Raw genomic sequence first — 27304 nt, 5'->3', positions numbered from 1 at the left:
CCCATCTCCTGCAGCAAGGTTAGGCCTGGGCTTGCCTTTTGGGAAAAGGCTGCTGCAGGATGGACCCCAGGATGACTCTAGACTTGAGCCAGGCTCCCTGAATGCTCTTGGACAAGTCCCTCCCCTTCTGGGTCTCAGTTTCCCCATCTATACAAGGAGGGGTTAGGTTGGTTCCTTCCAGCTCTGAGACTGTCTGCTTTCTGAGCCTGCACCCCTGTGGCCTGCACACCAGTCATGACCCCCGCAGTGGGGTATTGCAGCCCTTCTGCTCTGGGAGGGGATGGTCAAGAAGCCCCTGATCTCCAGCCAAGGGCAGAGAAAGTCACAGCCCAGAGTCCCAGTCCTGGCCTGTGCCCTCACCAAGGTCGTCCGTGTCAGGGATCGTCCCCCCAGCCCCAGCTCCCTCCCAGGCCAGCCTTATCTCGGTTGCCGATTCTCAGCCTGAAGCTCTTAGAGGACAAATTTAGCCACGTCCAAGTAGGCAGAGTACTGGTCCCTTGCCAAGTGCCCCAGCTGGTGGGGTGAAAGGGGGATGGGCTTCCACAGGCTGAGAGGGTGGGGTATCCAGGGACACACCTAGCAAAATTCTTGTATGGAGGTTGGACCACAGGCCTGGCTCTCCTACCTACTGGCTATGTGATCTTGGGTAAGTCACTTAACCTCTCTGAGCCTCAGAGTCCTCATCTGAGAAATGGACATAATAACTGCACCTACCTCATAGAGCCATTGGAGCATTAAACGAGGTGATGCATTAAAGCGCTTATCGTCGTATTTAATAAGAAGCGCTATAGGGGTGGTGCGCATGGGCAAGCCAGGGGCCCCTGCAGATTCCATTTGCCCCTCAGTTTCCGCCTTCAGCAAGAAGCCACGGTCAGTGGAGGTGGCCACAGGCAGCCCTGCCGTGTTCGAGGCCGAGACAGAGCGGGCAGGAGTGAAGGTGCGCTGGCAGCGGGCAGGCAGGGACATCAGTGCCAGTGACAAATATGGCCTGGCAGCCGAGGGCACGCGGCACACGCTGACAGTGAGGGACGTGGGCTCTGCCGACCAGGGGTCCTATGCAGTCATCGCTGGCTCCTCCAAGGTCAAGTTTGACCTCAAGGTCTTAGAAGCAGGTAAGACCTTGGGCAGCCTTCCCTGAAGTTGGAGCTACTGGGAGCAGGGGCAGCCCCACCACCTCTCCTTCGACCAGAGTGCAGGAGGTGTTTTCTCACTTTCTTACCTTTGCTTCGGCTGTGCCCTCAGCCAGCAATGGCCTTTTCCCGTTTTCTGTAGCAAGACCTTTCTGAGTGTCCCCACGTGGCTCCCTGGCCTGTCTCGGCCGTTACGGAGGTGGGGGAAGTTCAGAGATGAATAAGACATAACCTGCCTTCCCACTGGACATGCCCACGCAGATGGAAACTTGGTGGGCTGTGTGTGCTGGCAGGGAAGCCCCATGAGCTTATGGGTGTGGAGGGAGCCCCAGCCCAGCCTGGGGGGCTGGACCAAGACCAGAGCCTGGGGAAGGAGAGGAGGGATGTTCAGGCTGAGCCCCTGGAATGTGGGCACAGACGGCCAGTGAGGGCGAGGAGAAGGTGAGAGGCAGGCTGAATGAACCTTTGTACACACTGCAAAGGCGGGAAGGACCAGGGACAAGAAGAGGGGGTCTCTGGTTAGAAGCTGCTCCACGACCCCCCATCTGATCCCCTCCAGGGAAGGCAGAGCCTGTGCCAGGCCCTGCTCCCGCCCCTGCTGAGGCTCCTGGAGCCCCTGGAGAAGCCCTGGCCTCGGCCACTGAAGTGGAAGGAGGCTCCCCGAGGCCTGAAGGTGAGAGGGGCGGGTCAGGGAGGCTGGGTCAGTGGATGGGGGTGTCCCAGGGCAGGTCTCAAAGGCCTCTGTCCACAGGGTCAAGCTCAGCAGCCCCCGATGGACCCAGTGTCCCTGACGATCCCATCGGCCTCTTTGTGATGAGGCCACAGGATGGCGAGGTGACCGCGGGTGAGTGCAGGGCTGCTGCACCCAGGGTGAAGTGGGGAGGGAGGCAGCAGGGCATCCCCGATTGTCACCCCTCTCCTGCAGGTGGCAGCATCACCTTCTCAGCCCGCGTGGCAGGGGCTAGCCTCCTGAAACCACCTGTAGTCAAGTGGTTCAAGGGCAAGTGGGTGGACCTGAGCAGCAAGGTGGGGCAACACCTGCAGCTGCACGACAGCTACGATCGGACCAGCAAGGTGGGACCTGCGGGGCACGGGGGTCACGGGGATGCATGGAAAGGGGACCTGGAGAGCCCCTGGAAGGCATGGGGGGCACAGAGAGGCAGGGGGCACCATGAGACTTGAGGCACAGAGGAGGTGCACAGAAGGTCATGGGGAGCCTGGGAAGCTGGTTGGGGGGGCCAGGGGCACACAGGGAGCATGGGGAGGCTCAGGGGAGGGTTATGGGGAGGCACAGGGGACCTGTGGGACGTAGGGGGCTCGGAGGGCATGAGAGTCTCAAGGGGGCATAAATAAGACTTGGGGGGCACCAGTCAGTGAGGGTGTAAAGGCCCCAGATGGATGGGTGTCAGAGCTCAAGGGACCCTCAATGATCAACCATAACAATTCTTCACAATACAGACAAGGAAACCAAAGCTTGAGAGTTTATTGTTGCTGGTCCCAGGTCACTCAGAGCCAGGCCTAGAACCTGTGCTTTGACTCTCAGCCTTTGCTCCTCCCATACTTCCACAGTCCCAGCCCAGGCAAGGGGGCGTCTGGCAGGGCAGGGTAGACATGTACAGTTGTGTGGGCTGTGCACTGAACAAAAGTGCCTCTATTTTTTTTGGCCGAACCACGTGGATTGCAGGATCTTAGTTCCCCAGCCAGGGATCAAACCTGGGCCCACTGCAGTGAAAGCGTGGAGTCCTAACCACTGGACCACCAGGGGATTCCCCAAAGTGCCTCATCTTAAGTGAATGCCATGTGCCTTGTAGCCACCCTTGATTTACATTGTATCACCACCCTGTGCCAGCAGATGGCAGTCAATGTATCTTGAGAAGGGGCCCCTTTTTCTATTTATACAAAACTGTATGGATTAATTTAAGCCCTGAGGGGTGAGAAGATCGGTGGCCCTTAACCACCCACAGTCTCCTTTAGGGGTGAAGGGCCTCATCTCCTCGCTTCCAGTCTCCCTTGACACCTCACCTCCACAGGTCTACCTGTTTGAGCTACACATCACAGATGCCCAGGCCACCTTTGCTGGTGGCTACCGCTGTGAGGTGTCCACCAAGGACAAATTTGACAGCTGCAACTTCAACCTCACTGTCCATGGTAAGGGGCCCTCTGGTATCAGTTCTGGGTTTGGGCTCCCCATGCGTCCTGTCCCCATACCTGCCTCCACTTCCCAATACTAAGGAGGATGCTGAGCCCTGGCCGTGCAACCACTGACCACATGCCCAATACTGAAAGAAACCCATCGAGGCTTCCAGGGTTGGGGTGGGGCTTGAGCCCAGATCTCATCTGGGGTCTTAGTCATCTTGGTGTCTGGGATCCTGGCACAGGTGAACAGGTGAAGGGTAAGTTGAGAGATGGGCGGGAGATGAACCACCTCAAAGGTACTGGGAACGATAAACTGCCCCACGTCCCTGGTACCTTGACCCTGGCTGGGAAAGGCTGAGAAGATGGGGTCCTGGGGCAGATGCCCACTGTCAAAGGGTCATGGATGGGCAGGTCTGCAACACCAGGAGATCCCAGGGCAGGGCTTCTGGGATCGTCCCCTCTGAAGCCTCCTCCCCTGACTCATCCCCGTCTTTGAACCCAGAGGCCATCGGCCCCGTAGACGTGGACCTCCGATCAGCTTTCCGCCGCACGTGAGTGGCCACCTCTCGTCAGGGCCTGGGGGAGGCCGGTTCTGGGGTCTGAGGCCCCTTGGGGTTTGGGCCAGGGGTAATGTGGGTGGACCAGGACAGGGGGTGATATGGGGGTCAGGGCTTGGGGTGATGTGGAGGGCCAGGATAAAGAGGATGGGGATGGAAGAGAGTAAGCTCCCCTGGGCAGGTGAGAAACTGAGTCTAACCCCCACAGGAGCCTGGCTGGAGGAGGTCGGCGAATCAGGTACCCGTTCCTACCCACCTGTACATAGACCCTGGGGGTCTGAGATAGACAGGGAGAAGCCGTTCAGCCAGTGTCCCTTCCTCTCACGTCCATCCCCCCACCACGACCCCACCCCCTGCTCCCAAACCCCTTCTGTGGCTCAACTGTGGCCTTATGGGGGTTCCTCTCCATAGTGATGGCCATGAGGATGCTGGGACTCTGGACTTCAGCTCGCTGCTGAGGAAGAGGTGAGCCCCTGGGTAGCAGCTCTCAGAGCAGGTGACGTGGCCCAGTTTCAAATTCTGGCACCGTGGTTTTCCAGCCGTGTGGCCCTGAGCAGGTCACCGCACCTCTCTGAGCTGGTTTCCTTGCCTGTCAAATGGGACAATCCAGGTGTTGCGAAGAGTCAGAGGGCTCAGCAGAAGTTACATCCTGTGAACTAACATCCTCACACTGTTCCCATGACCTACTACACTTGAGTCTGCGACAGCTCATCTCAATAGGCTCTGGGGACCCAGAAGCTGGGAGAAGGCTCCAAAGCCTCAGGAATTGCCCACCTAGCCCAGTGCAATTGAGTTGTGTCCTCAGTGTCCTGTCCCTCCCTCTCCTGGACCCTGCAGTATGGTCGATGCTGCTGCAGCCCAGAAAATGAGCATGGGGGTTAAGTGCTTTGGGGAAGCAGGGCACTGGCAGGACTCTGTAGCCATCCCCACCAGGGCGGATGACAGATGACAGGGCTGGGGATCAGACTGACCTGGGTGAGGATCCCTGCTGACTGGGGAGAGTCTCTGAGCCTCAGGTTCTCCTGATACCCACCTGCCGGAGCTCAGGAGGAATAAACAAGGCCACATGTGCCCTGTAAACGGAGAGGTGTAAGTGCAGGGAAGAGGGTGGAGGTGAGGACCCACGGGCTGCGGTCCATGGAGGGATGACCCATCCCTTCGTTACCAAGTCCAAGCTCAGACTGCTTGCCACACGACAGGCCAATAAATTGAGAGACAAGGTGTTGGGGCAAGGACTAGCGATTTTATTGGGAAAGCCAGCAAACCGAGAAGATGGTGGACAGTGTCCCAAAGAACCATCTTCCCCAAGTTAGGATTCAGGCTTCTTTTCTACTAAAAGGGGAGGGAGTGTGGCTGGTTATTGCAGACTTCTTGGTGGAATCCTTTGTTCTTGCAGCCGGCCATGTAGGTCTGGTCACAATGTTCCTGTAAACCTCCAACAAGACAAATGTTATTTTCTGTTCTGTAATTTTTTATCTCTATACAAATGAAAAGTGCTATATACCTTTAAAGGTCAAGCCTGGGAGGCAAAGCCTTGAGAATGGGCTATCAGATATAGTTTGGGCCATAGGCAACATTCTTTTACAAAGGTGCAGAGCCAGCATGACCAAGAACAGGCAACACAGTACAAGGGTTAGAGCTAAAGGAATAGATCCAATATGGAGTCAGGTTTGTTCTTCTCTGTTACACCTCTAATGTGTCCACTGCTTTTCTTCCCCACCTGGAGCAGCAGCTTCCGGACCCCGCGGTGAGTGCCCCATGAAGCTCTGCACCTGTCACCCCTACTTCAGCCAGGAGCACCTCCGAGTCCCAGCGCCCCCCCATACTGAAGCCTTAAGCCCCCTTGAGCCCCAGCACTGGCCAGTACCCACTCCAGCTCGAGCTGTCCTAACAGAGGGGAAGAGGCAGAGGGGCAGGGGCAGCTTCCGCTTGGGAGGGGAGGAGAGGGGGCTGCAGTTTTGTCTTGGCCATGGGGACTGCCCTGAAGCCTCGCCACGTGGACCGTGTGACACAGGGACTCGAGGCTGGAGGCCCCCGCGGAGGAGGATGTGTGGGAGATCCTGCGGCAGGCACCCCCGTCAGAGTATGAGCGCATCGCCTTCCAGCACGGCATCACCGACCTGCGAGGCATGCTCAAGAGGCTCAAGGGCATGAAGCGGGAGGAGAAGAAGAGCACAGGTGAGACCCCTCCCAGGGCGAGGAGAGGGCGAGGTGAGCGCCTGCGCAGACGCGCGCGCGTGCACGCACGCGCACGTGCCCACGGGAAAAAAAGCTGCGTCCAGCGTGGCCCAGAGACGCTCAGGAAAGGAGAGTCCTGGTGAATCCCCCCTCGTGTGGGGAAAAAGCGGGAGGGCCCAGGCAGGCACCTTGCCGCACAGAAAAAGAAAAGGGCCAAGTTAGCCCAGAGACGCCACAGGAAGAGGACGGAGCCCGGGCCAGCTCTCCTCCCCCAGCCAAAGCCAGGCGGCCTCTTCCTCGCCTACCCGGCTTGGGAAAAAAAAGCCTGCTTAATTCTCCCAACACCCAAAAAAGGGGAAGAAGCCAGTTTAGCCCAGAGACCCCCGACCCGCGAAGAGAAGAGCCTGGTTAATCTTCCTCACAGGCAAACAGAACAGGCGGGTGTAGGTTAGCGCCCCTCGCCCCCAGGCGGGTCCGAGGAGAGGGCTCAGGCCAGCCCTTCCCCATCAAGGGGTTGACAAGGAGCCCTGGAAACTCAGCTGGGACAACAGAGGCGCCTGGCAGGAGGGCATAAAACCGGGGGTTGTTGGTAAAACAGTGGAGAGGAGGAGAAGGCCCGTTTGTCCCATCACCCATTCTCCTGCCAAGCTTCTGTCCTTTTGGAAAGCCCCGGACCCTATCCCTGAGCTGAGCAGGTGAAGAGGACTCCAAGGAAGACAGGAAGACAAGAGACAAGGAGGTGACAGACAGGGGTAGAGAGACAGAGTCACAGCGGAGGCACAGAGAGAGACGTGGGGAGGCAGGAGGAGGAGAGGGGCAGGACCTCGCCCTCCTCGCTGGGCGGCCCCGGGAGCAGGGGGCTGAGGGGTGGAAGCGCTCAGCCTTTCAGAAGAAGCTGCAGCCGGCCTACCAGGTGAGCAAGGGCCACAAGATCCGGCTGACCGTGGAGCTGGCCGACCCCGACGCCGAGGTCAAGTGGCTTAAGAACGGACAGGAGATCCAGATGAGCGGCAGGTGCGGGTGGGAGTGGGACCCGGGGACACTGCAGGGTGAGGAGGGGCCCTGGGGGGCTGCTCCCCGGCCGTGCTCTCCCTGCCTCTCCCTCCGCCCATGCTCTCTGGCCAGCTCTGGATCCCTGTCTCTCTGGGTCTAACTCCCCACCTTTCTGTTTCTTCCTGGCTCTATTCCCTGCTCATTTTCTCTCGGTCTCGCTCCTCCCATCGGGACGCTCCAATGGCCCCTTCCGCTCCACAGCAAGTAAGGCTCCTGGAAGGCTTGGGGTGTGGGCACGGGGGTCCCGACGGCAGTTTGAGGGGGGGCCCAGAGCCCAGGAGGTGCGTCCATGGCTCTCCTGCCCACACCCCGGCCCCGCCCAGGTACATCTTCGAGTCGGTCGGCGCGAAGCGCACGCTGACCATCAGCCAGTGCTCGCTGGCGGACGACGCGGCTTACCAGTGCGTGGTGGGCAGCGAGAAGTGCAGCACCGAGCTCTTTGTCAAAGGTGGGCCTGGCGTCCTGAGACCCTGCGAGGGGAGGGGCCACAGAGCGGCCCACCCATCATTCTCTCTCTGCTCGGCAGAGCCCCCCGTGCTGATCACATGTCCCCTGGAGGACCAGCTGGTGATGGTGGGACAGCGCGTGGAGTTTGAGTGTGAAGTGTCTGAGGAGGGGGCCCAGGTCAAATGGTGAGTGCCAGAGGCGGGGGGCTCGGGGCGGGGCCAGGGACCTGGGGGCATCCCCAGAGGAGGCCCTGGCACCTACTGCCCACCCTCTGGTCAGGCTGAAGGACGGGGTGGAACTGACCCGGGAGGAGACCTTCAAATACCGATTCAAGAAGGACGGCCAGAGACACCACCTGATCATCAACGAGGCAACGCTGGAGGATGCTGGGCACTACGCACTGCGCACGAGCGGGGGCCAGGCTCTGGCTGAACTCATCGTTCAGGGTGAGGCCCTGGGAGGCCCCCTCAGCACTAGCGCCCCAGCCATGTAGGAGAATTGGGCAAACCCGGGATCGAGGCCTGCATGGCCTTGGACAAGTAACTTCGACACATCAGGCCTCACCTTTCTCATCCATAAAATGGGGGTGCTGAGGTGACCACCTGGAGGGTATTTGGAGGTTCAGATGGGCCTGGTTAGTGTCACCCACCCCGGCACACATGAGATTCCTTTTGTACACGGCACCGTCACAGGCACACATGCATTGCACTCATGTATTTTCACAAGCCCGAGGGATCTCCGCAGGGATTCACGCCCACACACACCCTCCCCAGCTCACTGGCTCTGCCCTATGTCCCCCAGAGAAAAAGCTGGAGGTGTACCAGAGCATCGCGGACTTGACGGTAGGCTCAAAGGACCAGGCCGTGTTCAAGTGTGAGGTGTCGGATGAGAACGTGCGGGGCGTGTGGCTGAAGAACGGGAAGGAGCTGGTGCCTGACAGCCGCATAAAGGTGTCCCACATCGGGCGGTGAGTGTGCCAGAGACAGACACACAGAGAGACAGAGAGAAACAGAGACTGACAGAGACAGGGAGAGACACAGAGAGAGAGACTGAGATAGAGACACAGAGAAGATGGTGACAAAGACAGACAGATGGATGGAGATAAACAGAAAGAGACAGACACTTAGAGACAGGACCGAGACTGAACTAGAGACAAAGAAAGTCAGACTGAGATTGAGAGACAGAGGGAGAAGCAGATGAACAGAGAGACAGATACACAGAATCAGGACAGAGACAAATAGAAAGAAAGATACAGAGAGAGACAGACAGAAGTATGGAGAGGCAGACGCATACAGAGAAGAAAAGTCCATTGGAGACAGAGAAGGAGGGAGACAGAGACAAAGACGAAGCAGTGAGAGATACAGACAGGCTGGGAGCGCCCCCCCACCCCCGCCAACTCATGACCAGGGTAGAGTAGGAGGCCTCGGAGGATGGCTCTGGCCAGGGGCCCTCATTCTCTCCCACTCCCTTACTCATGCCCCGAGCATCTGGGCCCAAGTTCACGGAGACTAATGAGACCAGCCCCTGCCCAGTCTCCAGTGGCCCAGCCGAGGGGACACATCTACACTGCTTACCTCTGAAAGCATGCAAGGGAGCTGGAAAATTCAAACACAGAGGAAGAGAGCACTTTAGAACACCATTGAGCTAGGGTGGGGTGAGGGCCCCCTGGAGCCCTGGCTGGGGTGTCCGGTGAGGCCAGGGGTGCATGGCCCAGCAGGGCCCCTTGAGCCATCACTGCCCCGCAGGGTCCACAGACTGACCATAGACGACGTCACGCCCGCAGACGAGGCGGACTACAGCTTTGTGCCACAAGGCTTCGCCTGTAACCTGTCTGCCAAGCTCCACTTCATGGGTGAGCGGGTGCTGAGGGGCATGGGGGCCCCTGCCACTGGGCCCTGCCTTCACCCTGGTGCCACTTGCTCTTGCATCTCTTGCAGAGGTCAAGATTGACTTCGTGCCTAGGCAGGGTGAGTCTTGGGCCCCTGCGTGCTGCCTCCCACGCCCTGCCCGTGTCTCCCTTCCACTCACAAGCGGAGGGAAGAAAGGAACCGGGAGTGGGGACCCTGAGGCCCAGCCCCAGCTCTGCCACTCACAACCACGGGCCACCTGCAGTCCCTCTGAGCCTCAGTTTCCTCGCCTCTAAAATGGGGATCCTGAAGTGGCTCCCCTATGGGATGGTAGGAACAATGACCTGACATGGTGTGTGTGAGCTTCCAAATGACATCACAGAGGTGAGGTTTTATTATTAAATCTGCTTTACAAGTACCTTTCCTGCTTCTAGATTAAACTGTGTAGGATCCTAATTTCAGGAGAACAGTCCAGGCTGAGGCATGCTGTAGGTCAGGGCTTTCTAAACAGGGTTCACTTAATACGATACTCCATTTTACAAGGGTTCCATGGTGAAATAAGTTTGGGAACCTCTTGTTGATTCAGAAGGTGCATTAGCATGTCAAATGCTCTAAAAAATCCTGCTTAACTTTGTTTAACCTCGGGTTTCCTAATTGTTTGTCCATGGAAATTTTTTTTTTTCTAGGAAGGCATTCCCAAACACAAGTTGAGAAATGCTACGCTAGGTGACCTGATGTTATGAACCTCCCTGGAAACTTCCTGGGGAGATGGAAATGTTTTAGATCTTGACTGGGTGGTGGTTACACAGGGTGTATACATTTGTCAAAACTCATCAAGCTGTATGTTCAAGTCTTGGCATTTTAGCGTGTGCAAACTATACCTCAGTAGAATAAAAACAAAACAGCCAGGGGCATGTGCTCCTTCTAGCTTTCCCCTCTTTCATAGGCCTTAGGCCCCTTCCTCTTTCACTGACCTGTGCCATCTCCCTGCCAGAACCTCCCAAGATCCACCTGGACTGCCCAGGTCGCGTGCCGGATACCATTGTGGTGGTGGCTGGGAACAAGCTACGCCTGGATGTTCCTATCTCCGGGGACCCTGCTCCTACTGTGATTTGGCAGAAGACCATCACAAAGGTACTGCGGATCCCTCCCCCACTTCCCCACCTGTAAAATGGGTGCATGGGACTAGTGTATGGTGGGACCTGCTCCCCGCCCCACATGTACACGCCCTGGCCGCTGACTAGGGGCACAGAGGCTCAGCAGGCTGAGAGGTCGGGGAGGTGGGCAAAGGAGGGACCGGGGTAGGGGTTGCTGGGCAGGGGTTCCCTCCAGGCTGAGCCAGACCCTCTCCCCTCACTCCTTCCTTCCTGCTCTGTTCCCAGAGGAATAAGGTCCCAGCCCTCGATGCATCAGGGGATGCAGGTGCCAGTGACGAGTGGGTATTCGACAAGAAGGTGAGTGAGGCTGAAGGTGGCTCATTGGCCCTTAGTCATTTTCTGCCCATGTGGTATCCAAACTCAGGTGAGGTCTCTGTGAAGGTGCTCCTGCCCCTGGTAGGGTCTCCACGGGGCCCTCATGCCCCAGACAGACACACGTTCAGACCTTCAACATTGCCAGGAAGTCCTCCTGACTGGGGGCGCTCCCTGGCTCTTGTCTTCCTGAGCTGACCTTGACTTTGTGCTTCTTCCCAGCAAGGGAGTGGGGTCCCTGGCACTTTTCAATAGGAGTAGCTGCAGGGGCACCAATCAGGTCAGCTTCTCGTCCTCCACTCGCTGCTGGTTCCTCTACCCAGCTGAGGTCTTTCAGGATCCTCACAATAGCTCTGTGAGGTCCTGTTATTCCCATTCAGCAGATAGGAAAACTGAGGCATGGAGCAGACAGGCGATTGTCTAAAGTTCCATGACAGAGCTAGAGCTAGAACCTGTGACCCTTGCCCTGGTGTCGTGCCCATGGCAGGTGGTAAGGAAAGGGTCTTGGGTTAGATGCTCACATGGGTGCAGTTTCCACACAGGCTGTGTCTCCCCAGCAGACCCAGCGCTGAGCTCCGTTCCCATCTCAGGGCTGTCAGCTGTTGCAGAGGCTGCAGAAGCCCCTGGGTTCTGACTTGGGTCCTTCCCCCCAACTCCTACTCCCCTGCCAGCTGCTGTGTGAGACCGAGGGCCGGGTCCGAGTGGAGACCACCAAGGACCGCAGCATATTCACCGTTGAGGGAGCAGAGAAGGAAGACGAGGGCGTCTATGTTGTCACGGTGCAGAACCCCGTGGGCGAGGACCAGGTCAACCTCACAGTCAAGGTCATCGGTGAGGCAAGGGTCCAGGTGGGGAAGCCACAGGAGCAACCAGGGAGGACCCATCCATGCACACACTTAGTCTCTAAACAAACACTGTGGGCTACATTCTTAGATCCGTAGAGGGGTCTGGGGCTAGGACCGGTGAATATGGGCAGTGCGGAGCCGTAACAGGTTGTTTGCAGGCTGGTGATGTGATCAGAACTGCATTCTGGAAAGATCGTTTTAGGCTCTGGGGGCAGTGGGGGAGGCCTGTTGGTTGGGGTGCAGTGAGGATGGGCAACGTTGGCCTCAGCCGGGCAGGGCTGATGTGGGTCCCCCCTCCCCAGATGTGCCGGATGCTCCGGCGGCCCCCAGTATCAGCAACGTGGGCGAGGACTCCTGCACGGTGCGGTGGGAGCCCCCTGCCTACGATGGCGGGCAGCCAGTCCTAGGTGAGCCGAAGGCACAAAGGACATAGCCGAGGGCAGGGGGTGCGGGGGTGCCTGCGCTCTAGACCAGAGCTCCCACCTCCCCTCGCCAGGCTACATCCTGGAGCGCAAGAAGAAGAAGAGCTACCGGTGGATGCGGCTGAACTTCGACCTGCTGCGGGAGCTGAGTCACGAAGCGCGGAGCATGATCGAGGGCGTGGTCTACGAGATGCGGGTCTACGCCGTCAACGCAGTGGGCATGTCCAGGCCTAGCCCCGCCTCCCAGCCGTTCATGCCTGTTGGTGAGCCTGCCCTGCCTGCCCCGCCCCACGCCCTCCTGTTCAGGGGCCCCAGTAGTAGCAGCTACTGTGTCGGTGGCGCTTACACCCGTGGTCTCCTTTAATCACCTTCATTTCACAGGTGAAGAAAGTGAGGCTCTGAGAAGTTAGATGACTTTCTCGAGGTCACCCGCTGGCAGGGGGTGGAGCTGAGAGACCTCTCCAGCCTCACTTTCCGCATCTATAAAATGGGGATAATGACAGTATCTACTTCATAGAATTGTTAGGATGAAATGAGGTCATGCAGGTGGAGCATCTGGCACACAGCAGCTCAGTAAATCATTGTTCCCTCTTCCCCACTCCCTTCAGCCAGCATTTGTTAACCAGGGAGGAGGGTGAGGGCAGTTGGGTCCCTCGGAAAGGGCCCTGGACCAGGAATCAGAGATGGGGTTTGCAGAGCCAGCTCTTTCATCCCCAGGAGGGATATCTGGAGTCATCGTCTTCCCCTGTGCCTCAGTTTCCACATCTGTATAATGGAGGTTGAGAAGGTAGAACAGACACCGAGGGTGTGGCACTCTCGAGGACACCTGTCCCTGTTGGGACATGTGAGTCTCAGGGGGAGGAGGGTGGCTGTGCGTGGTGGGGCAGACACAGGGAAGGGGGCACAGTGTGGTGAGATGGCAGGAAGAGGGTGCCTGTGGGGAGAAGGGGCCAGGCCTCTCTTTAGGAAGTGACTTCCGGTTTTCTTAGCTCTTAGTCAACTCAGTTACTCATACAGGGTCAGGAAATGTCCATGTTTTAGGCCAGTGTTTTCTTAAATTACATTTAAAGAATTTCCTCCACCATCTGACAAAAGTGGCTCTTTCTAAGCATGTTGGTGTTGTTTTGGGGCGTCTTTTCCTGTTTAGATCTCTTCTGTAATCACTGATGCTGCTTGAGTGTGTGTTTGTTTGTAAGCCTGTCTAGAGACATGTCTTTTAATGGAGCTGAAATATTTCTCAAAGTGCTTGAAAGCCAGTCGAAGGGGGAGGATTTCCCTGGATTGTGGTCCTTCAGCTGCCCTGGCTGGTGCAGACTCGCTCAGACCCCTCTCTGGCCTCCCCTCTGCCCAGGCCCCCCCAGTGAGCCCAGCCACCTGGCGGTGGAGGATGTCTCTGACACCACCGTCTCCCTCAAGTGGAGGCCCCCAGAGCGCATGGGAGCTGGAGGCCTCGACGGCTACAGCGTGGAGTACTGCCAGGATGGCTGTGAGTGCTGCAGCCCAGCCCTGGGCCCTCCGCCTCCCAGCACCCTTCTCTGAACTGCCCTCCAGGCCAGGCCAGGTCCCTGTCACCCTGCAGGGCCCCTGTCTGCAGTGGAGGCCCCAGTCGGCCACCAGGGATGTGGGCGGCAGGATGCGGACGCTGCCCATGGCCTTGCCTCTTCATCCCCACCCCCGCCCCCAGGCTCGGAGTGGGTGGCTGCCCTTCAGGGGCTGACCGAGCACACATCGTTGCTGGTGAAGGACCTGCCCACGGGGGCTCGGCTGCTCTTCCGCGTGCGGGCTCACAATGTGGCGGGGCCTGGAGCCCCTGTCACCACCACGGAGCCTGTGACGGTGCAGGAGATACTGCGTGAGTGCTCCTCGTGCAGGGATGAGACCTACCACTGGCACCCTGGCCCCTGGGGTCCAGTGGAGGTGGGGGCAGTCAGGGAGACCCTACTTGGCGGGAATAAATGCTGGGCAGGGACAGGAGGGGGTCGGTGCCTATACCCGTGCCACAGGCCAGATGTGCAGAGAAGGCGTCCCTCTTGGTTTTCCATGTCAACCCCCAGTTCTGGACCAGGGAAAATGTAGGTCATTGTACCATCACCTTCGAGCTCTGTTTTGTGGGTCTCTGAGCTCCAACAGATAGGTATTGTCCATGTGTTAAAGACTGAGCAGTGAGGTCGCTTGTCAGATTGGCCCATGTGGGATCCACTTTCCATTATTTTGCCAACAAAGAGTCAGTCCTTTAAGGATTGGTTCTTAGAGTGGAAAGAGGCAGCAAACTGGGATCGAAACAGCAGGGGCCATGGAGTCGAAAAGCCTAGGTTTGCATCCTGGCCTGCGACTGGCTAGCTGTGTGACCTCAGATAAGTTCCTCACTCTCTCTGATCCCTGCCTGTTGTAGCAGGGTGGAGAGGCTCGGGTGGAAGCAGGAGCTTTGGGGCTGGGGTTGGGGAGCTAAAGGAGAGGAGGGCCCGGCAGGCGGCATGTTTCCTAGTTGCAGCTCTCCAGGCCCTGCCTCCAGCGGAGGGCACTGTGGCGCTCCTTGGGCCTGCGGCTGTGGGGGCCCCCGCCGAGCCCCTCACTCGTACCCACAGAGCGGCCACGGCTCCAGCTACCCAGACATCTTCGCCAGACCATCCAGAAGAAGGTTGGAGAGCCCGTGAACCTCCTCATTCCTTTCCAGGTAGGGCTGGCCCCCTTCCCTGCACCCCCCCCCGCCCCGCCCCACCCCGCCGCGTGTGTTGTCCACGCCTGGCAGACAGATGTCTCAGCGAGACTGGGGCAGTGGCCGTTAGGGAGAGCCAGGCTCAGGCGTGAGCTGTCCTCCCGCACAGGGCAAGCCCCGGCCTCAGGTGACCTGGACCAAAGAGGGACAGCCACTGGCAGGCGAGGAGGTGAGCATCCGCAACAGCCCCACGGACACCATCCTGTTCATCCGGGCCGCACACCTCGCCCACTCGGGCACCTACCGGGTGACTCTGCGCATCGAGAGCATGGAGGACAAGGCCGAGCTGGTCCTGCAGGTCGTTGGTACGTGGCGTTGGGGCTTCCCTCTGAGTCCGAGCATTTTTAGTCCCTGTGCTGGACTGCCAGGGCCCAGGGCTCAACCTGGAGCTTCTCGTCTTCCAGGCCTGGGGCCCCTCCTCTGGGATGCCCAGAGCCCCTGCAGAAGATGGCAGGCCAGGTCCTGGCAGGGGCGAGGGGGCCCCTGGAGCCTGGCGTCCCCTACTCACACTCAGGCAATGTCAGGAGGTTTGGGCTTCCCACTGGGTCTGTCTCCTGCAGACAAGCCAGGTCCTCCCCAGGATATCCGGGTCACTGAGACATGGGGTTTCAATGTGGCTCTGGAGTGGAAGCCACCCCAAGATGACGGCAACACAGAGCTCTGGGGCTACACGGTTCAGAAAGCTGACAAGAAGAGCATGGTGAGCCCAGGGGCCTGGGCCCCCCGCACGCACCCTCTCTGGGTCCAGGCAGACCTGGGCCCCAGCTGCCCCTCCCCGGTATCCTTAGACTGGTTCCCTCCACAGGGAAGGTGCTGACCCCAGGGATACCCAAGAGAGGCCCCTGGCAGGAAGTAGGGCCTGCCCCAGAGAACCCCCTACCTTTCCTCCACACCCCAGGAGTGGTTCACCGTCGTGGAGCATTACCGCCCCACCCACTGTGTGGTGTCAGAGCTCATTATCGGCAATGGCTACTACTTCCGGGTCTTCAGCCATAACATGGTGGGGCCCAGTGACAGAGCCGCCACCACCAAGGAGCCTGTCTTCATCCCTAGACCAGGTGCTGTACCTTCACTCCCACCCACCGCGGGCGGGGGCTGGGGCAGGGGGCGAGCCTGGCTAGGTGTGGCCCTCTTGGTACCAAGTTCTGTCAACAACAGGCATCACGTATGAGCCACCCAACTACAAGGCCCTGGACTTCTCTGAGGCCCCAAGCTTCACCCGCCCCCTGGTGAACCGTTCGGTCATTGCCGGCTACAATGCTACCCTCTGCTGTGCTGTCCGGGGTAGCCCCAAGGTAGGGAGCTTTGGGCCCTGATCCAGGCCAACCTAGGAGACCTGGCTCGTAGGCCCCTGCCTCAAGCAGTCCTCCCCGCAGCCTGTCCCCCTGTTTCCTCTCCACTTTTGGGTATCAGGGCCCTCCCTGAACAGGGCCTTGGCATTCCTCATTGGCTCCCTGTTCATACTCGGCCCTGGGCATAGTTTGGGACTCCATTGGGATCCCCAGAGTAGAAACACAAGTGCCTAGTCTCCCTAAGTTCCTGCCAGGTCCTCTCTCAACCTGAGAGATCTCCCTCCTTCCCATCTACAGCCCAAAATTTCCTGGTTCAAGAATGGCCTGGACCTGGGCAAAGACGCCCGCTTCCGCATGTTCAGCAAGCAGGGAGTGTTGACCTTGGAGATTAGGAAGCCTTGCCCCTTCGACGGGGGCGTCTATGTCTGCAGGGCCACCAACTTGCAAGGCGAGGCACAGTGTGAGTGCCGCCTGGAAGTGCGAGGTGAGGAACCCGCTGGGCTAGGGCCTGGGGTGGTGGCAAAGGCCGGGTGCCAGCTGGGACTCTGGGCTTTCGCTTTGCTGTCCTGGCCCAAGCAGCCGCTCTGGCTGAAAGAGCAATGACTCTGTCATGTCCAGATGGTGTTGGCTTCTGGACTTTGTTGCCAGAGCTGCTTGCCTGAGCCTTCCCGAAGGCTGGGGGTGTGTGTGTGGGGAAACACATGTAGTGCCGGGAGGTTCAACACATGCATGGCATGGCCTCCTCTCCTGCAGTGCCTCAGTGACCAGGCTGGCTCCCTGGGGATGGCCAGGTATGTACTCCACATCACCCTGATACCCAGGGCCCAAATCAAAGGCTGAGCCCTGGCCCTTAGTCCAGGGGCAGCCAGCAGGAAATGGGGGTGCAGGTGGCTCTTAGTAGGATTTCAGTCCAGCTCATTCACAAGAGAGCCTGTGTCACAGGTGCAACTGGAGCCAACCCATGTACCAGGAGCCTGGAAGGAAGTTGGACAAGCCACCTTCTGCTGTTGGATGTGTGTGCAAGTGTGTGTGTTGGAGCTGGACTGGGGGAGCCCCAGTAGGGCAGCGTAGTTATGATGAGCAGGCATGGGGGGCACTCCGCACAGGCTAACCTGTCAGAGCTCCATCTGGAAGCTCCTCAGATCCTTGGGGCGAAAAGTGTGTGGGCTCAGGAATGGTGGCTGGGGACAGGCCTCTCTGGCCTGCTGTGTTTTCTCAGTGTATGAGGGCAATAAAAGATCGGTGCAATCACAGAGAACTGACTCTTCTTGTCCAAGATGCTTGTTTTCAGAAAAAGCACGGGAAAATTTACTTGATCTTGAGAGCAAACTGAAGGCAGGTATTCTTTCTCCTAGATGAATTAAATGAGGACCATTGTGGGATCCTAAGTTCATAAAACATTAATACTAGAAGGAACCTCAGTCCTCCCCACCTTCAAATGAGGAAACTGAGGAGCTGTGACAGAGGAAAGTGTATTATTAGCAAAAGAGCCAGAATCCCCAGGCTCTCCCGTCTTTGTCCTGGTGACCCATGGTCACAGCAGCCTGGATGGGGGGCAGTGCTAGTATCAGTGTGGTTCTGTGCCCGTAAGGGCCTGGAGTGAAAGTGACCAGCTGCTTTGGGGTCCCGGTGGGCAAAAAGCCCACTGCCCATTCACACCCATATCGCACAGGAAGAGTGATCCTGTCTAGACAAGGCACTGGGAACCAGGAAGGTGTAGGGGCCAGGGCCCGACTCTGCTCTTCCTTCCCCCGTGGGGTGCCAAAATCCCATCACCAGTTTGCTTTTGGGAGGAGGAAGCCAGCAGCTCTCAGAGGTGCCCTGATAGAGTGAAAAGGGTCCTTCCTGCCCAGGGAGTGGTTTCTCCATGGCATAGAAAGAAGTTCCATGAAGGCTGGTCCAAGGTTGCTTCTCGGAGTCCTACCCAACCCAAGACACTCCTGGCCAAGAGCCCAGAGCCCTGGGCTCCAGGCCCCGTGGGAGGCTCTGGCCGAGTCACAAAACCTCTCTGGAGCACACGTGTAAGGGGCACCGGGAGCTGAGAGCCCGGGCCTTGGTTTTTCCTTTACTACTAAATTAATCTCTGCTTAGGTGTCAAGCCCTGTTTGGCTGCTCCCTCTAGCGACCAACTCATAGCACAGCAACCCTCTGATGGGGCCCTGGGAAGGCCCCTCCCATGGGGCCTCTCTGAGAGCACAGGAAGCTGGTGAGCTCCACCGGGCCAGAGGGGTGGGAAGCGGGGCCTTCAACACACCAGATTGGATGGGCATGAGCTCACCTCCCTGATTCATTCAGGCCAAAGGTGCCTTTTTCGAGTCCAGGGTCAGCCTTCCTCAGCCCGAGAGGAGGCGTCATTTAACGCATGGCAGCCAGGAGCCCAAGGGGAGTTAAGGACCTTTATTTCACATTCACACATCTGTACATTTTCCATAAATAATGTGGAGCTGAAATATTTACAGTCATCTCTCGCCCACTCCCAGGCTCTCGCTCCCCCTGGCAGCCAGTGCTGCGATGCTACCCGCAGACACAGAGGTGGATACTGAACTCGGCCTCTCCCCACACCACCAGGTTCCTGGGCGTGGCAGCCTGTGGTCCCTGGGACTCTCCCAGCCCCAGTCGTTTTGCTTTCCCCTGCCGAAGGCCAGGCAGACCACAAGGGAACTGCTGCTCAGCAAACAGCAGCCGGTCAGTGCAGCCCCACTGCAGTGGTGGAGACCGTGGTAGCAGCAGCCAGGCCTGTGCCCGTGGGCAGTCGCTGCCAGCTTGGGAACTGCCTGGAAGTTCCAGGGAGGAACTAAGGAAGCAGGGAGGTTGCCACTCGCTCTGCTGCCCCTTGACTCCCCCCTTCCTTTCCCCACCCACCCCTCGTCTCGGGGGGACAAGCCTCAAGCTTCCCTCAACTCCCCCCAGTGGGACTGCTCCAGGCACCCAGTGGTGCCGGATCACAGAGGACAGAGAGCCCAAGTCCTGCTCTGGAAGGTTCTAATGTCAAAGGATGAGAAACTACAACACAAATGTCTCAATGACACGTAATAGCGGGCTCACACTTGCCTGTACTCCGAGTTCTTAGAAGCCATTGGCCCAACAGACAGACACACACGTACTTTTGAGCCCCGAGGGGACAGGAGGATGGTCTTTTGGGGGTGGAGAGGAAGAAGCTGGAAGAGACTAGCTCAGCCCTGTGAGACACACTAAGACACCGAGACACACAGAACTGGGACCCATCTGAGCCTCAGCGAGGGGGCTTGCAGAGAACACACACGCATCACCCACTTCGCAGTCACAGCAGCACGGTGCACTTGGGAACAGCGAGAGGCAAGGGACGGCCCCTGGGCTGGGGCAGCCTTAACCCCTCTCCATCAGCTAGAGACGGGCCGGGGTGGGGTTCTGAGATCTTCCTCACTGCTACGGACAGCAGCCACATATGAGAAGAGACACAACACAGAGTAGCAGATCTCGTGGGCCTGGAGGAGAGAAAACCAGCCAGATCAACGTCACGCAGATTCCTACGTCTTCACACGTGGAGATCTGCCAACTGGGAAACTCCTGCCCTAACTCTGGGCTCAGGCCTCCAGACTAAAGAGCCCCAAGCGAGGCCCCAGAGCTGGCCCGTGGGAGGGGATCAGCATGTGTGCCTCTCCCAGGCTGAAGACCTGCTTCAGCTCCAGCTGCATCTCTGGCATCTAGACTAAATTCTCTTCTCAACCATTCTTAACTGCCCCTCGCCCTGTGCTCTCAGAAGCCCACCCCACGCCTGCTGGCACGCCCCCGGGAGCCCTTCGCAGACCGGCCTGTCGGCGCACTCACCATTGGTGTCTTGTACTTGTGGCTCACCACTTCTTTAATTTCAGGAACTAAAACCGGACGGGCAAGAGACAAAACAGAAGGTTCAAAACTAAGAGCAATAGCGCCACGCTCCCCCAGGCGGCAGCGCCCGGCACCAGGGTCCCCTTCCCCTGTGGGCCTCACTCAGCCCCGGCCGGGTGAGAGGACACTGGTCCCGACTCCTCAGCCTGACATCTGAGGTCTGCAGTGGCTCCTGGCTCCATGGCCACGACTCTACCGACTTTGAGAGCCCCAGCACAGGAGCAGGCTAGTCTCTCACCAGCCTGGTCGCTGCTACCATCCAGGGCCCGAGGACCACAGCTGACATTCCCAGGTTTTGGCTGGGAGGAAAGCACTGCCTCTAGCCTGTGCCTCACCTTGCTGAGACACCCGAGAACTCACCCCTGTCGCCAGCCCCATGCTCTGGTCAAGTTAAACACGTTCCCTGTACTCCCAGCCCCTGCACTGAGGGTCCTGAGGCTGGATGAAGAAATGGCATGATACTAAACCCACCAGACTCGGAAGTTTCCTTCCCTGATGGCAGGAGAGGCCCAGGCCTGCCTGTGTGAGGGAGAGCGTCAGAGGGCTCTGGAGCAGACACACCGAGCAGAAGAGACAGGTGAGTACAGCACCCGGGGAGGGAGGCGACAGGGAGCGTCAGGCAAAATACACACGTGTCCACAGCCCGGAATGCGAGCCTAAGAGTCACCCCGGCCCCAGCCATGCAGGGGTTCTGCTTGGCCAGAGGAAGGAGTAAGGTCCCCCAGCCTCAGCCATCATCATGGCCCCTGGAGACGGGGAGCAGGGGCATGGCATCCCCTGGGGGCCAGAAAAGGTAGGGTGAGAGTTGGCCACACCTTCTTCTGACCCTGGGAGGTAGAATTCAGGGGCCCCCAGGGTTAACAGGGAATAAACTCATCAAAGGTAGAGCAATGGGCCCAGGTCCTTCTCCTGAGTTGGAAGACTCCCCCAAACGTCTCTCTGGCAGAAGAGAGAAAGGAGCACACGGGAGAAAACTCGGAACCAATGAGCCAGCGCGAGGGTGGACGAGGTTGGGAAGGAAGAGGGTGGGGAGAGAAGGGAGGAGACAAGTTGGTGATGCGAGCAGCTGGCTTGGGCGAAGGGAGCCTGCCCACCCACCGCAGGGCCCAAGGCAGGGGCCTGGGGAGAGGCAGCACGGCGAGGTCACTTTACCTGCTGGAGAACGAAGGTTTTCATAGCAGCGATGAGGGGCACGAAAGAATGAAGCACAAACACAGCAGGAACTCAAAGCCCCGGGGTGAGAACCCAGACACCACTCAGTCAGCGCTTGGCTGGGGGGGGAGCCTAGCTCCCGGCTTCCAGCTACCACTGCCCTCTGCCTCTGAGGCCACTAGGCTCGCCTGCCCCCTAGAGTGAGCCTGCCTGCACCGCCGCACGCCCTCCTGCAGCCCAGAGGCTCGATGGACCCTGGCGTGGCCCCAGGGTGGCTGGACAGAGCACTGGGCTGCTAGAGGGACCGAGGCAGGCGACATGAACACAGCAGAGCTAGGGAATGGCTCGTCTGCTCTGCCCCACCAGCTGGCCAAACAAGGGAAGGTGGCGCTGCTTCGAGGAGCCTCTTCACTACCAGCGCTCATCTCTAAGCCCGGCGTCTAAGCCACTGCTCTTCGGGCCACTCGCAGGCAGCCACCGACCGACTAGCTTTCCCTTCTCCTCCCTTCTCTCAGGTCAGGACTCCCTCTTCCTCCCTATCACTCCTGCTTCTCCTGACCTCTCTGCAGAGGCTCTTCTTCTCTGTCTCTAGTCCCTCCTCTGGAGCTCCGAGGTTTGAGTTACTGCCATGTGAGTCCAGACCTAAGAGCAAAATAGTGTAATTACCAAATTCCTCCAGGACAAAGACGCCTCGAACTGTATTGCACTTTTTAATGTGATTCAGCTCTATGAAAACCTGCAAGAGAGGGAGGGAGGGAGGGAGGGAGGGGGTAAGGCCCAGAGGCTCCCCCACTGCCCCGCAAAGCCCACTCTCCCAGCTATAGCCCCACCCACACAGAAAACCTATTTCCCACAGGGAGGATGGAAGAATACACACACACACAACTCAAAAGCGCTAAGAAGCGAAGACGGCAGAAAGGGCATGTACCTTCCGCTCCTGGCCGGAGGAGAAAGCATGGGAGAGAAAGGAAGGTGTTAGTTTTAACCGTCAAAGCCAACGCAAAGGCCCCTCTGCTGGCCTGGGCTGCCTGCCCACACCCTCTGCCCAGGGCAGTGCTTGTAGGACACTGTGCCCCAGGGGCCCCCCCTCAGCCCATCAGCTCTCTACCCTTCCATGCATCCTCCTCCGGCGCAGAGGGCTGGCACGGGCGCAAAGCTCCCCTCAGACTGTCCTTGGGAGGGAGGTGTTGGCATCTTCCTTGAAACAGGATTCAGGCTCTCCCAAGAGTATGTGGTGATTGGTAGTGCTAACAGCAACCACTTGTGAGCACCTGCTAGGAGTTCTACAAATACTACTTGTTTGTCCTTACGTCTACGTGGCGCAGGATATAGTATCACCCTCGTTTTACAGATGAGGACACTGTGGATCAGGAGGTTTATTTGCCCATGGATGACGAGGCTGGGCTCCAAATCCAAGTACGTCCTGACTCCAAAGACCATGCTTTTCCCATCTGTCACCCCACACTGCAGAACTCCACCGGGGGTCCAATGCTTCCTCAACTCCAGCTGACTGTTATGTGGTAGAAGACAGACCCCGAGACCATTATCTCATCATCAGTCAGGGTTTGACTTTCTCTCTCTCTTCAGGATCTCTCTTCTGGGGCAAAGCCTTAAACTACAGACCAGCTTGTACATACTTTGTAACGGTTAGACGGTAGGTCAGTCCAAAGGGGGTGTACCAAGCGGGAAGAGGGCATCTGGGTGTCATTTAATGAGATCTCTTCTTCAGAAGGTGAGGCATCAGGGGAGGCCACAGCCCTAAAGTGCAGTCAGAAGCCTGGTCCCCGAGAAGTGCTGGCACCTTCATGGTCTAGAAAAGTCCTTAAGTCAACCCCTCTTTGGGTGGACCCTAAGGTCTTATTAAGTATACTATTTAATGTATTACTGTGACTAATAGTAAATATACTACTGCAAGTATACTGCCAGGAAGCCTGGGCAGCTGTCTCCCATCACACCAAGTTGCCCAGCTGGATTCCTGAAAGAAGGAGAACTAAAATGGCAAGTGGTAGGAGGAAGCCCCAGAGTCCAGATGTTCACCGCCCCTGAGTGTCTGCTGCCTGGCCAGGGGCCGTGGTGCTTCGCACATTCGCGTCTGGCTCAGGGCCTCAAGGAGACGAACCAGGACATCAGGGGAGGGGGAGGGAAGGCACTTGTGTGAAGACTCAGGACAGGGAGCGGACCTGGGATGACGCGCTGGCCTCAGAAAGGGATTAGCTTAAGGAATGTCCACTGAGAGAAAAAGTAATGCTGTGTTAGAACCAAGAGAAAAAACAGTCAGCTCCTACGGTGGGGTCACAATGAGGGCAAGATGGGTCCTGAAGTGCTCCCCAGTCAAAAGAAGGGGAGTGGGGCCTGTGGAGCTGGGGACAGAGTGGGGACGTTCAGAGGAAGGAAGAGAATAGGAAGAAGAATCGGCAGGAAAAAAAAGGCAAATAAACACACACACTCCAGATGGGACAGACACAAGCCAGCCACACACACACACACACACACACGCACACGCGCGCGCGCCGCGCTTCACGCGCACCAGAAACACGCGAGGGGACCAGCCGGTATAGACTCTCAAAGCAAAACCACCAAGCAGAAGCACACCCTGGGATAAGGGAAGGCGGACACTGTGCGAAGAAGGGCCAGGTGAGACGCTCCCACTCACACTGTGCTGAGTAATGGGCAGGGGCAGCCGGGCCACCATGGCTCCCTCTCTCTCCCCTCCTCCCCGGCACAGGCTCCCTGCCGCACCTTCCGGGTGGTTGCCAGTGTCACTGCGCCCTCCCGTCCGATTGTTCTCTCCGATCCAGCTGCTCCAATTCTCTCACTAGCCCCGGAGGCCTCTCTCACGCTCACTGGGGAAGCACTGGGGACCTGGACACTGATCCTACTGCAGATGGAACACCGGGGCTGGGAAGCCTCATGCTGCCACTTGCACCTACCTGGTTGTGCATGAACTTGAGATTGATCCCTTCTAGGGTGACCTGCAGCAAGCCACCCTCGCCAGTCTTCATGTCCTGCACAGGGAACTCGCCACCCAGCTCCGGCCCTGTGGCGAGGGAGGAGGTCGTCAGCTAACTGGAAGGTGGGGAGTCCCGCCGCCTGACCTCCTCATCAGGCCTCCACCGCTCAGGACGGATGAAAACCAACAGAAGGCACGCGCCCAGGGAGCCGTCCTCCGCTCACCAGGTTTGATGCTCTGCTGTCGGGCGGCAGCACGCTCCATGCTGTCCTTCACGCAGTAGTACAGCTCCCGACACTGCGGCACAGTGGGGAGAGCTGTCCTGTCGTACAAGCTCTCCAGGCTCCCCACCCTCTACTCTAGAATGGCTGCTGGAGGCCTGGGCCGATGCCAGGACCTCGGAGACAGCTTTACGTGTTCCGCGCCACAGCCAGAGGCCAAACTGGGGCTCCAGCGTGGATTCTGCAACGTTAACTCCCCTGCAGGAGCTCCGCACTTTCCCTCAACGCCCAACCCCCAACGCACACAGAGTTCACGGGTACCTTCTTAGTATAGAATTTGTTGAGCTGGGTCTCAGAGCCGTTTCTACGCCACAAGCATAGCACCTTGGTCTTGGGACAGTAGGTCATGTTGATGAGCTTCTCATACCACCAGCGCTCGTACACTGTCCCGATGTTACTACGCAGCACCACGCAGTCGTCACACACCTGCAGAGGCACACGGGGCAGTCGGTGGCCCTGGTCTCTTCCCACCCCAGGCCACACTGCACGCTGCTCCCCACGGGGAAAGATGGGACAACTGGTCCTAGGAGCATCCCCAAGGTCAGGTTTTCTGTCTTATGCTCAGTCTTTCTTACGTGGAGACACAAACACTGAACTGCTGGACACATCGTCCACTAGACGGTTTACCGACAGAGGAGGAGCCGTTGAAAGGAACTTGTGGGCAAGGAAGGAGGCTCACTTCACTTCAGTCAGTGTTCATCACTTCTTGCGTGTTCTGGACTTAAAGTACGCAGAGGATATCTTACGCCTCCACCTTACAACCTTAGGAATCATCGCTATGGACAAGCACAAAGGCAGGGGATTAGGGCAGACTTAACCAAGGAGAAAAAAAATGGAACTAACACATTTTCTAATCCTGGCTCGGCTCTAGTTCTGCATAAATCTTTTCAAAAGTTAATTACACAAGTGACACACGGACATGGCTTATTGCAAAAAAAAAAAAATTATACTACACAGGATGATATAAACTAAAAGGCAAAGTTCTCCACGTCCTCTTCTTGCTCAACATTCTCCCTCAGGTGGACATACCTGTTCGTATGCCTTCAGTTATGGTGGAGACATTATAGCACGATGGGTAAGAGCACAGGTCTAAGATCAGACTACCTGGATTTAGATTTAAGGCTGTCTCCTTACTTAGCTGTGTCACCTTAAGCAAGTTAATCTCTGTCTATATTTCCTCGTGTGTAAGATGGGGATAGTAATAACTTCATGGAGTTACTGTGAAGATTAAATAAGTTAATGTGCATAAAATTCTTAGAATCGGACTTCCCTGGTGGTGCAGTGGTTAAGAATCCACCTGCCAATGCAAGGGACATGGGTTCGAACCCTGGTCCGAGAAGATCCCACATGCCGTGGAGCAACTAAGCCCGTGCACCACAACTACTGAGCCTGAGCTCTAGAGCCCGCAAACCACAACTACTGAACCCCCATGCCACAAGTACTGAAGCCCGTGCACCTACAGCCCCGTGCTCCACAAGAGAAGCCACTGCAATGAGAAGCACGCACACTGCAATGAAGAGTAGCCCCTGCTCGCCGCAACTAGAGAAAGCTGCACGCAGCAACGAAGACCCCATGCCAGCCAAAAAATAAATAAATTAGTTAATTAAATAAATGTTTAAAAGAATTCTTAGAAAAAAGCCAGGCACATAGAATGTACCCTGGAGTTAGCTGCTATAACAACAATACAACTATGATATAAGAAATATAATAATAATTATTATGACCACATTGATGATTCTCACATCTTTCTCCACATGAGACCTGTCTTCCTGAGTCCTGACCTCTCTCTATCTGGATGTCTCACTGGCAGCACTTCAAACTCATCATGTCCAAATCTGAACTCCACATCTCCTCCCGGGCAGCTCCTCCTTCTAAGTTCCCTATTTCAGTAAATGGCATCACTGTCTGCCCCCGCTGCCCAGGCCAGAAATGAAGGAGTGATGCAAGACTCCTTCCATCAAGTCCCACCATTCTACCCCAAATACCCCTGGAACACACTTCCCCTCCCCGACTCCAGCCATCAAGTCCTACTCTTCTTCAAGTCTAAGCTCAAAGGTCACTTCTGAAGGTCGCCCACGACTCCCAGACCCTCTGCTATGCATTCCCATAACACCTGCCCCCTGAACGTCTTCTCGCAATGCTCATTATATTTTATGACACTGGGTGTTTAATTATCTGACTTCTCCAATGGCTTGTCAACCCTGTTAGAGCAACAGAAACTATGTCTCCCTTATTCACCGATATAACCCCAAACCCAGCAAACGAGTGCCTGGCTATGATATGCGCCCCATAAAAATCAGGTGCATGAATGAGGAATATACAAGATTACCAGTTTTAATCTACCATCTAAGACTTTACTGGGGCTCAAAAGCTTTAGGAAGAAAAGGGCCAACGTAGCTGAGTAGGAATTAGAAACTTGGATTCTAGCCCCAGTTGAACTCTGTGGTTCTCTCCATGTGGAAAATGGAGAATACCACTCCACTTTCCATAACCCTCTAAGAACACGAAGGAAAGGAGAGGGACAGGTGTTTAGAAGAACATATGATTTCTAGGCTAGAGACGATGGTAACAATGTGTCATACCTGCCTATGCTGCTGGTAGAGGTGTAAACTGGCATAGTCTTTGGGAAGGCAATTTGGCAAAATCTATCAAAACTGTAAATGTATATAAGCTTGACCCAGAAATTTCACACTAAGAACCTATCCTATAGAAATTCTCAAGGGAGTGTGCAAGGATTTATGTTCAAGGATAGTCAGTGAAGCGTTGTTTAAAAAAAAAAAGTGGGAGGGACCAGTTAAATAATGACACTTCCATATAACACCTCATGGTTAAGCATCCATTAAAAACAATAGAGACAGATTTCTGTAATATGTAGACATAGGTATGCCTGTGATACATTAAGTGAAAAAAGCCAAATTATATAACAATATTTGTAGTTTGATATCACTTTTATAAACACTGA

The 27304-nt window shown here is 57.0% G+C and overlaps 2 protein-coding genes across 44 annotated transcripts in view; one reads left to right on the top strand and one right to left on the bottom strand.

Annotated features, from left to right (window-relative positions):
* Window positions 1-802: 802 nt before the first annotated feature.
* MYBPC3 (myosin binding protein C3) lies at window positions 803-17349 on the top strand. The gene is made up of 32 exons (XM_073809438.1): window positions 803-1112; window positions 1690-1803; window positions 1882-1974; window positions 2056-2204; window positions 3161-3278; window positions 3769-3817; window positions 4032-4061; window positions 4235-4288; window positions 5550-5570; window positions 5838-6001; window positions 6883-7015; window positions 7256-7258; window positions 7378-7502; window positions 7581-7686; window positions 7781-7947; window positions 8303-8468; window positions 9247-9353; window positions 9439-9468; window positions 10343-10482; window positions 10731-10802; window positions 11489-11648; window positions 11965-12069; window positions 12159-12347; window positions 13436-13570; window positions 13769-13936; window positions 14670-14758; window positions 14910-15105; window positions 15361-15500; window positions 15699-15858; window positions 15959-16095; window positions 16390-16576; window positions 17035-17349. Exons 1-32 carry the CDS (start codon window positions 803-805, stop codon window positions 17151-17153), a joined length of 3936 nt encoding a protein of 1311 aa, XP_073665539.1. The 3' UTR covers window positions 17154-17349.
* A 1125-nt stretch (window positions 17350-18474) lies between these two features.
* Window positions 18475-27304, bottom strand: part of MADD (MAP kinase activating death domain) — a 43610-nt gene continuing 34780 nt past the window's right edge. For 28 of the 43 annotated variants that reach the window (XM_073808882.1, XM_073808884.1, XM_073808885.1 and 25 more), the window contains 4 exons: window positions 24604-24768; window positions 24286-24358; window positions 24042-24148; window positions 20646-21847 (listed from right to left, as the gene is read on the bottom strand). In XM_073808882.1, coding sequence (XP_073664983.1) covers window positions 21623-21847; window positions 24042-24148; window positions 24286-24358; window positions 24604-24768 — 570 coding nt within the window. In that variant the 3' untranslated portion in view covers window positions 20646-21622. Of the gene's footprint in view, window positions 19557-19899; window positions 19947-20645; window positions 21848-24041; window positions 24149-24285; window positions 24359-24603; window positions 24769-27304 lie in introns of those variants that run through there. The other 15 variants (XM_033860622.2, XM_073808915.1, XM_033860623.2 and 12 more) reach the window with 3 other exon arrangements.

The sequence above is a fragment of the Tursiops truncatus genome, chromosome 8, assembly GCF_011762595.2.
Source record: "Tursiops truncatus isolate mTurTru1 chromosome 8, mTurTru1.mat.Y, whole genome shotgun sequence".
Taxonomy (NCBI): Eukaryota; Metazoa; Chordata; class Mammalia; order Artiodactyla; family Delphinidae; genus Tursiops; species Tursiops truncatus.
The sequence above is the reverse complement of the archived record's forward strand: the minus strand, read 5'-3'. Positions and strand labels throughout refer to the sequence as shown.

Coding starts and splice junctions, on each gene's coding strand:
- MYBPC3 (XM_073809438.1), top strand. CDS start 803: ATGGGCAAGCCAGGGGCCCCTGCAGATTCCATTTGCCCCTCAGTTTCC. Junction 1,113..1,689: donor CCTCAAGGTCTTAGAAGCAG/GTAAGACCTTGG, acceptor GATCCCCTCCAG/GGAAGGCAGAGCCTGTGCCA. Junction 2,205..3,160: donor GCTACGATCGGACCAGCAAG/GTGGGACCTGCG, acceptor TCACCTCCACAG/GTCTACCTGTTTGAGCTACA.